This window comes from Camelina sativa, chromosome 7 (assembly GCF_000633955.1).
Source record: "Camelina sativa cultivar DH55 chromosome 7, Cs, whole genome shotgun sequence".
In the NCBI taxonomy this organism is placed as follows: domain Eukaryota; kingdom Viridiplantae; phylum Streptophyta; class Magnoliopsida; order Brassicales; family Brassicaceae; genus Camelina; species Camelina sativa.
Genome location: NC_025691.1, coordinates 30,148,043 through 30,157,059, shown reverse-complemented (window position 1 = coordinate 30,157,059; position 9,017 = coordinate 30,148,043). Strand labels below are relative to the sequence as shown.

General features: G+C 37.9%; 2 protein-coding genes and 1 pseudogene across 3 annotated transcripts in view; all 3 read right to left on the bottom strand.

Annotated features, from left to right (window-relative positions):
• LOC104703411 overlaps positions 1–1,299 on the bottom strand; it is a 5,156-nt pseudogene extending 3,857 nt beyond the window's left edge.
• On the bottom strand, positions 4,066–7,015 carry LOC109124588 (katanin p60 ATPase-containing subunit A1-like). Its single transcript, XM_010419417.2, has 7 exons — positions 6,682–7,015; positions 5,958–6,426; positions 5,427–5,624; positions 5,011–5,255; positions 4,778–4,936; positions 4,594–4,681; positions 4,066–4,508 (listed from the first exon to the last, which is right to left on the bottom strand). The coding sequence occupies exons 1-7, from the start codon at positions 6,807–6,809 to the stop codon at positions 4,227–4,229; spliced, it is 1,569 nt and encodes a 522-aa protein (XP_010417719.1). The 5' UTR covers positions 6,810–7,015; the 3' UTR covers positions 4,066–4,226.
• Positions 7,296–9,017, bottom strand: part of LOC104703410 (aspartate aminotransferase-like) — a 2,841-nt gene continuing 1,119 nt past the window's right edge. Inside the window, exons 4-9 of one of the 2 annotated variants that reach the window (XM_010419418.2) lie at positions 8,874–9,002; positions 8,721–8,780; positions 8,463–8,619; positions 8,208–8,373; positions 8,030–8,138; positions 7,296–7,955 (exon numbers count right to left, since the gene is read on the bottom strand). In XM_010419418.2, coding sequence (XP_010417720.1) covers positions 7,503–7,955; positions 8,030–8,138; positions 8,208–8,373; positions 8,463–8,619; positions 8,721–8,780; positions 8,874–9,002 — 1,074 coding nt within the window. In that variant the 3' untranslated portion in view covers positions 7,296–7,502. The remainder of the gene's footprint in view (positions 7,956–8,029; positions 8,139–8,207; positions 8,374–8,462; positions 8,620–8,720; positions 8,781–8,873; positions 9,003–9,017) is intronic. The other variant, XM_010419419.2, reaches the window with a different exon arrangement.

Genomic DNA, 9,017 nt, shown 5'->3' with positions numbered 1-9,017 from the left:
TCTTATAAACGATTTGAGTCTATTATATAAGAGAGCCTCTTCTGTTTTTTTGTAGTTTTTGATTTATTTTTTTGTCACAAAAACTCTAAGAACCTTGCTATGAACTCCCGATAAACATGACCTAAGGCCAACCACATCAACTTGGCTGCCAACTTTTGCATATGTTCTTCATACTCTTCAATTATTTCACTGTTGAATCCATGCAAACTTATTAGTATCTGAACTCTTGTAAATCGTAATGTATTGAACTTGTCATATATAACACGTTCCCTTATAGACCACAAAGAGAAGTTCTGAAATTTGCTTTTATATAAACCAAGAATTTCAGTGAACAATTTTAATTTTCTCAATGTAATCTCGAACTCTAAGCAAAGAAAATGTCTTATATTTTCACATTCACTCGTTAAGGTATATTTTTATTGAACACTATTACGATAGAAAAACCTCTTTTAATATATATATACTGTACTAATATTTTGGTGGGACTATCAGCTCTGCTTTTTATTGTGCTTTTTACTAACTGCGACATGGCAAAAAAAGAAGAAGAAGGTGGTTTCTACTTTTCCTTTTTCAGATGATTCACGAATCCATATCAATTGAATATATGTAGTCAACTGTACGTACTAACGTCCACAGGTATTCTTTTTGGTTTGACATATGTATACGTAAGATGTGTTACGTTATACGGGTCCTAACGTATAAGAACATGAATCATAGAGTCATAGAGAAATTAAGCTACCAGTATTCGAGGTGATGGCTGGGCCAGAGTTTTCGGAAATCGTGGAGAGGAGAGCCAACAACGGTGAAACCTTCGGACCACATTTTCTTATTAAAGAAAGAAGCTATACGAGCAACGCCGTAGCCGGAGACGCCATTCTCCGACCGAGCCGCCTTGATCTTCCGTTGGAAGGGAAGCCGGAAAAGACTTCCGGTTAGCAACTCAATGTCGTCGAGAAGTCGCGAGGGCACTCCGTGGTTGGTGATCTGAAACGCGCCCCACGTGGTACAAGCATTGCCCACAAGAGTGGTCACGTGGGGATCGGAGAGGTCAATGAGCGGCAGGGATTCGTGGGAGTCGGAGGAGGCGGAGGCGGAGAAGAGGAGATCATCTTTGGTGGTCCACGTGTAAGAATCAGGGAGAGATTTGAGGTCGGGTAAGCTTGGGAGTGGGATGTGAATGGGATGCGATCTAAACACATCACTCAACGTTGAACTCATGCTAAAGGCTTTATATATGTTTTTATACCTTTATGTTTTTTTGGTATGATATGATATGTTTGGTGGACAAGAGGAGTTGGAATCGGAGGGTATTTATAGATGTAGCGATAGACTCGATACTGAATACTGAAGGGAAGTGTGTATATGTGGAGAGTGGAGTGAGTAATTTTGAGACTCGGAGACAAAAGCTCCTTTTGTGGTCGATTCTTATTGGTTGCCAAAATTATTATTTTTTGCATCGTCTAACTTGAACATTTCTTTAAGAGTGTTTTGTGTGTGTTTGTTTGTAGAAAAATGTTATCTGGCTATTTTTGTTGTGTTTTATTTCTTGGAAATAGACAACTTAAAAAAACATTCAAATTTGGCGAGGCCATTAGATTGTTTCCACTTTGGAACATTTATGTATTTAATTCTTCTTTTGATACGCTAGATATTGCAATTTTTGATACTACAATGCAAGAAAAGAACAGCCATGCCAAGGGATTTATCAGGGTAGATAATCGATCTACCAAAAATGGAACTCGATCGGTCCAAGATAAATCAATTTTAAAAGTCATCATTTTAAATGTGTTAGAATATCACATATTGGAAGTAAATATAATTACTTCAAAATTAGTGTACAATTAGAGGAATTCCTCAAAATACCACTAAAATAAGTTTTGTTTGATAATTAGCAATAATGTATCAGTTATTTGTTTTTGTTTGTACTTCACAAATCTTCTTTTCTATATTTATTTATACACAAGTGAAAACAGAAATGTAAGCATAAATCATGGTGGCATTCTGTAAATCTGATCATTAAACAAGAAATTATGTTCAATAAATTCTAAGAATCTAAGATCATGAGAAAATGTTCTGTATCAAAAAAACAATTAATACTAACCGTAACCAAATTAAAACGTCCGAGCACCAAAAACATTCCACAAACAAAAACCATATATATAATATTATTAATATAATACACATATGCATGTATGGAAAACACGTCGATAATACACATAAGTACATGATAAACACATGACATGGATATGCATATATCATCACTTGCAATTCATCTGCACGTCACGTGTTCTTCACATGATCATGCTTTCCACATCTATTTCCACATTATATTCACATCATTAATACATCGGAATATATGTATGATATACTAGAGAATGGAATTATCGTATAATCTTTTTGCGTATTTTTTGCTTGTGTTGGGTCAATTCGATATGGAACATATATAATAACAACAACACATTGAGGAGTTGAAATGCGTTTTTGACATGGTTGATAATTGTCCACGTTGAAATAACTCCCATCTTTCATATTCTTTGGACTTATTTTGGATTTTTTTTATTATACATTATTTCTGAAACACCACTGAAGATATGTCGGACCTCTAACACTCATAATCTTTTCAACGCACATCACTAATTATTAACCAAACTCACATTCTCACAATGTTAGTAAACTTAACTAATTTAATATATGTTATATATATATATATATTGCTATATAAATTGATAGCTCAACATGTTAAACAGAAAAGCAAAAAAATGTAGATATGAAAATAATCTTTGTCTTGTTTATTGAATGTAACTGGTAATTTAGTGGTAAAGTATTTCTTAAAATCTTAAGAACTTATACCCTCTACCCAGTCATATTTCTCTACAGTCGGAATCCTATAGCTTAGCTATAATTATATATTGTTATCAGTTAACACAATTGTTAACTGAATCTGACTTTTTTTCTGGCAATTCATGCAAGTATATTATTTTCCTTCCTTATTAGGAAAATAATATTGTATAAAGTAGGTAAAAGGTGTGGTATATATCATACATTCTGAAAATAAGTATCTTTTTCTATTGGTCGGAACAATAATTCACATTTGTAAATGTAGATGAGCTAGCAGCTTTTAAGATTATTATATCAAAAGAGGTCAAATGACATTTTCCAATGATAACAGATAACTGTATGAGGAAACACGAAAACTTCTGGCAAAATTTTGAAGATCGAGGGCAATGTAGATGGGATTTCGGGTGATAAAATAATGCACATAACAAGCCAAAATTTGCCAAATAAACCCATCCATGCATCTGATCTAGCTTTCTTTTATTGATTGATTTATTATTGGGAAATGAGATATTTCGATCTAATATGGAAATACTACAAATTAAGGGTTGTCGGAATCATTAAAAAAAAAAACAACAACTGAACTTTTATGATGTAAAGGTGTGATTGGAGGGAAGAGATATGATCTTCTGCAAATCTGCATGCTACCAATTATAATAATAATCCACCTCGATCGACAACTTAAAAACATTATGTATGTATGCATGCATGAGGATCATATTCATATCATAGAATTATAGTACTTATTTTATTTTGTTTTGTAGGTGATAATGATATGCTATATAAATAAATATAATCACCGAATCACGTAAACAGAATAGAGGGCACGCCCCAACGATGCAGGAACACTCTCGAAACTGGTCTGTCTGATGATAAACGGTGCTGCCTTGTCCTCTTTACATTCTCATCAATTACAAACTCAGATATATCCCTTTTTATTTATGTAACAGAACAGTGAATGATTGTACTGTACTGATGAAGACATAGCTAAACTATTGGACTATAATAAGAAAAAAAGAAAAAAAAAAAAAGAGATCAGTTTTAGAATTCAAATCAGATTTTGATGGATTTATTTTGTGAATTTCGTTTATGTTTAAATATAAAGAAAAAGTGTTGTTTGGTTTGATAATAAATTTCATTCTGAAATTATTTACAAGGTATACTTTGCTTGTTTCTTTTTTTCTTCTACTTGGTACTTTACTATGAACCCAAAAAGGAAAAAAACCTAAGAAAACAATATCATACAAATCCATTCCTTTATAGAGGTTTTAAATATAGAGAAACACAAGAATACAGTGATAAATGACTGGCAAATAATAATGATAATGATATAATAAACAAACACAAGTAAAAGGCACACACACATATACCTTGACACTAATGGGTTTTAATTAAGCCGATCCAAACTCAGAGAGCCACTTCTCGTGTTTCTCGATATCAGAGGAAGACACACTCGGTTGCACTTTTCTGATGGCCTCTTCGAAATCACACATAGCCACTGGATCATTTGAGATATCGTCCTTTGACATGTTCTTTATCTCATCCCTCGTTTTCCCTGCTATCTTACGCCTCATCCCGTTCATTGACGCGTCCCTACACACATTAGTCAGATCGTCTCCACTGTACCCTTCCGTTCTCCGAGCCACATCTTCAATGTTTACATCACTCGCCACCTGAAAATGTGACAACACTCATTGCGCTAGATTGCCTTGTACCAGCCGATTAGATCATTTTACAATGTATTATTCACCAACTAACCTCAACTGTTCTCAGATTTATATTGATAAGAGCCTTGCGACTTTCAAAATCTGGAAGTGGGATATATATACGTTTTTCCAGCCTCCTCCTGCAACAACATTAGCTCTCAAGAGTTAGCAGTTTCATTAGACTTGAACAAGTCAGAAAGACAGACGGCATTCACTCCCAAAAAAATAATTGAAACCTGAGAGCTTCATCTATGTCCCATGGGAAGTTGGTAGCTGCCAATACCATTACTATTTTGCGACTACCGTCTTCATTTGTCGCTGTATTGCTCACTCCATCTACTTGAACTAGGAGTTCTGACTTCACCCTTCTTGACGATTCATGCTCTCCAGAACCCCTGCATCATACCCTCCATCAATTACAGATCCATTCAATTCGGTACTGAGGTCTCAGTGTTGTGAGTAAAATTACCCCCGCGAATTGCACAGAGAGTCGATCTCATCAATAAATATTGTACTTGGAGCATATGCCCTCGCGAGATCAAACAAGCATCTGACCATGCGCTCACTCTCTCCACGCCATTTTGAAGCTAATGTAGCAGAAGAGACGTTGAAGAAGGTCGTACCACACTCGGTTGCAACTGCTTTCGCCAACAGAGTTTTACCTGTCCCAGGAGGACCAAACATGAGAACTCCTTTCCACGGTCTTCGAATACCCTGAAGAGAAACAAAAACAATCAAATTAATTATCCTCCATACCTAGAAGATAAACATAAGGAGTATGGAATTGATGAAGCGGCAGTTTTATTCTGTATGGTTGCTCCATAGTCTAATAATAGTAAAATACAAAATCCAAAGTTAGCAGCATAAGAAACAGAAACAAAGTACCTGAAAGTATTCGGGCATCCATAAAGGAAGGACAACTGCCTCCTCAAGCAGCCTCTTGGCTTCAGACAAACCTGCAACATCATCCCAACGGACACCAGGAGTTGAGTCCAACACATCCCTTTCAAGCATAGCAGCCAGGTCCTCATCAGGACCCTCATACAGTCCCCTTTTTGACTTCCCCTCTTCAGCATCGCCATTCTGATATCAATGAGGCCAGAAGTTTTATCAGTTGGGGACAATAGGTGGAAACTACTGACTCAATATCATTACAGGAAAACATAAATATCACTCTAAAATTTCGAACTACGGAGTACAGAATTAGACATTCATAAACCGCAACAGACATGTTTGATCTTTGATACATCAGACCTACTATTATATACCACCAACTTAGAACTTTCAGGACATTATGTTTATTACCAAAGAAAAGTAATGGAAACGTAAATGCCATAGTCTATAAGTGACTCATTGAATTTTTTCAAGCTAACATCTCTATTGGCAGTGCCCAAAAGGCAGAAACATATAACTTACCGTAGAATCTGCCTTGGTAGATTTAGAGGCAGCTCCTTTCTTTCCGGCAGTGGAAGAACGGGCACCTGCAGTGGACTTACTAGTAGCCCCACCTCTTCCACCGCGGGAAGCTGGACCTGTCCGAGTTGTAGGGCCACGAGCCCAAGCCCCATCTTGAGGTGATTTTCTCATACCACTTTGACCAGACCTGGCAGGTCTTCTACTAGTAACATCACGGGTAGGAGGCCTCCACACATCAGGGTCATCCATTGGACCACCGGATGAAGTTGGATACTCATCCAAAGGCTGAAAAACAAAAGAAGATTTGGTATTGATGGGAGGAGAAGCAGCGCGACGCCCAGTAGGAGCATCTTTAAAAGCTCTCCTCTCTGCATCCAACTGCTTAACAACTTCCGTCTCTTCCATAATGGCTTTTTTAACGTTCATCCATTTCGTCCGCGCCAAAGGATCATCAAGGGTGTTTAAATGCCTAATAAACAGTATACCATCGCTTAAAAACCACATAATGCAGTAGTATTATAAGAGTGTTCTATCTTTCACTACGCATACTAATACAGTTTCTAAGTATAGTCACACCAAAAAAATTCTAACTTTGTTCCAACGGAGAAATGATGCGAAGTAGTAGTAAGCCCATTTCCATTCAAAAAAAATCAAAACTTAGCTAGGGATTGAAGACATTGCAAAAAGAAAAGTTAAAGATTTCGAGATTCAAGAAGCAACTTACTTGTTGATCTGAGCAATGGCGCCATCGAAGAAGATGACAGATGTGTCATAGGATCCTTCTAATGCGTATTCTCTCGCTAATCTCAAGTGATCTTGTAGACCCGCCAACGAATTACTACTACCAACCATTTTCTTCCTCTCGCCTCTTTCTACTCACAAATAGCCTCTGGTTTCAAAAACTAAACCTAGGGTTCCGAAGCAAGAGCTTGGATCTCGGAGCCCCCAAATTTCTCTTCTTTCTCTCTCTCTCTATCTCTCTCTCCGTCTCCAGATATCGGAGATGCGACCCGTCGGCGAAGTTGGAACGGTGAAGTAGAAGAAAAGAAGAAAATGGAAGCCACGTCAAGTCGTTATGATCCAATCTCTCTCTCTATTTATTCGGGTTCGATTCAAATTCTAGATCCGGGCCCATATACGGCCCACTTTCAAACTAATAAAGCCTAAAATCATCGATTTAACTTTTAATTCTCTGGTGGGTTCATAAATTCAAATTAAAGTCCACATTATCATCAACTTTCTCATAACGACGAAGCTATTCCAAGATTTGCTTTTCGATTTGGTTATTCAAAATCAGAGTAAACTTTGCATTTTTGTTGATAGAAATATTCAATGGTGGATAAGTAAAAAGAGTATACATATACGGTATACCAAAGGGAACAAGGATCGAACCATTGGTTTCCCCAATACAATTGACTATTTATTGTAAAGAAGAATCAGCTATTGATTATTATTATTATTGAATAAACAAACACTCTGTAGCTTCAATTAAACGCAAAGTGACCACTCCATCTTTTGAGTTAACAACAACAACATCTCTCACTCTCACTCCACCATTCCACTGTGAAGTAGCTCCTCTAACCCTTTCCTCAGCCTCTCCGCTGCAGCTCTCATTTCTTCCTCCTGCAACCCTCCAAAGGAAACCCGGAGATACCCTGGGCTACCACTTGCACACCCCGGGATCACCACCACACCATGGCGGTGAGCCAGCCACCGCACCACCTTGAAACTATCTCTGTGTCCTTCCGGTAGTTTTGCCCACAGGTAAATCGCTCCTTCTCCTCCCTTAATGTTCTCCTTCCCCAGCGGCTCAAGGGCCTCTTTCACAATCTCCCGGTTCTTCACTAGACCCTTTACCCGCTCTGCTATCCACCCAGAGCCTTCCTCTAATGCGTATAGACCCAGTCGCTGCGAGATTATTGCTGCACAGATTGGGATGTTGTCTTGAATCTTCACAAGCTCTGTTGCAAACCCATCTAATCTCTCTGAGTAAGCTATCTGCATACGACGTTTTCATAAGATGATAAAATCCCAAATCTAACAGTTGAATAAAATTGGATGGAGGGACTTACGTATCCAAGCCTCCAACCCATCATGCCGTAGGTTTTAGAGAAGGAGAAGACATTAACAATGTGGTCTCCCTCAATGCAACAATGTTTTAAACCATCATACAAGAAATACCTGCGGTTTCCAAATCAAGATCAAATCTACATTCAATCAAGGGGGGGAATATCAAATGAGAAAACTCACTCGTATGTGTTATCTACAATGAGCCAACACCCAGCATCTTTGCAAATCTGTGAAATCCTCTTAAGAAGAGGTTCAGGGACATAGGTGCCACTTGGGTTGCCAGGATTCACAACAGTTACAACTTTGGGAGTCGGTTTAGACTCAGAGAGTGTCTTCTCTAACCAGTCTGGAACCAAAAAAAAAGAGACTCTTCACACAAGTCAGTCACAAACTAGAAGCTGACTGAAAAAGGGTTTAAAAAAAGCAAGGACGTACCTGCGTCAGGATAGAGAGTATCTGGCTTTCCAGGACCAACTAAAATGTTGGTGACTCCAGTCATCTGAAAGGCCATGTAGGAATTGAAGTAGTATGGCTCAAACATGACAACAGAATCACCGGCATCACAAAGTGCAATAACAAGATTGACAAACGCCTGCACTAGATACAAAAAAAACAAGAGACTGAGACTAGAAGCAAAGCCTAGCAAGTAGCAACGTTATAGGTAATCAAACAAAAAGAAAGATAGGAGAGTACCTGATTGGCACCAGCAGTAACCATCACAGCTGATTTGGTTAGCTTGTTTTCTTCACGCAGCTTCAGAGTAGTAGGAAAGATGGATTAGCATTTTCTTTTTTTGTTCAAAAATGAAACCACAAAGTAAAACAATTTGACAAACGTCGCTCATACCTTGGTCAGAAGAGCCATTCTTAACTCAGGAAGACCTTCATCGGGTCCATAAGAGCTAACAGTAGGATCCCAGACAAGCTCCTTGACTTTGTCTAAGGCTTTCTGAGGAGGCTGCCAATGCACAACTCCCTGTAATAATCCCCC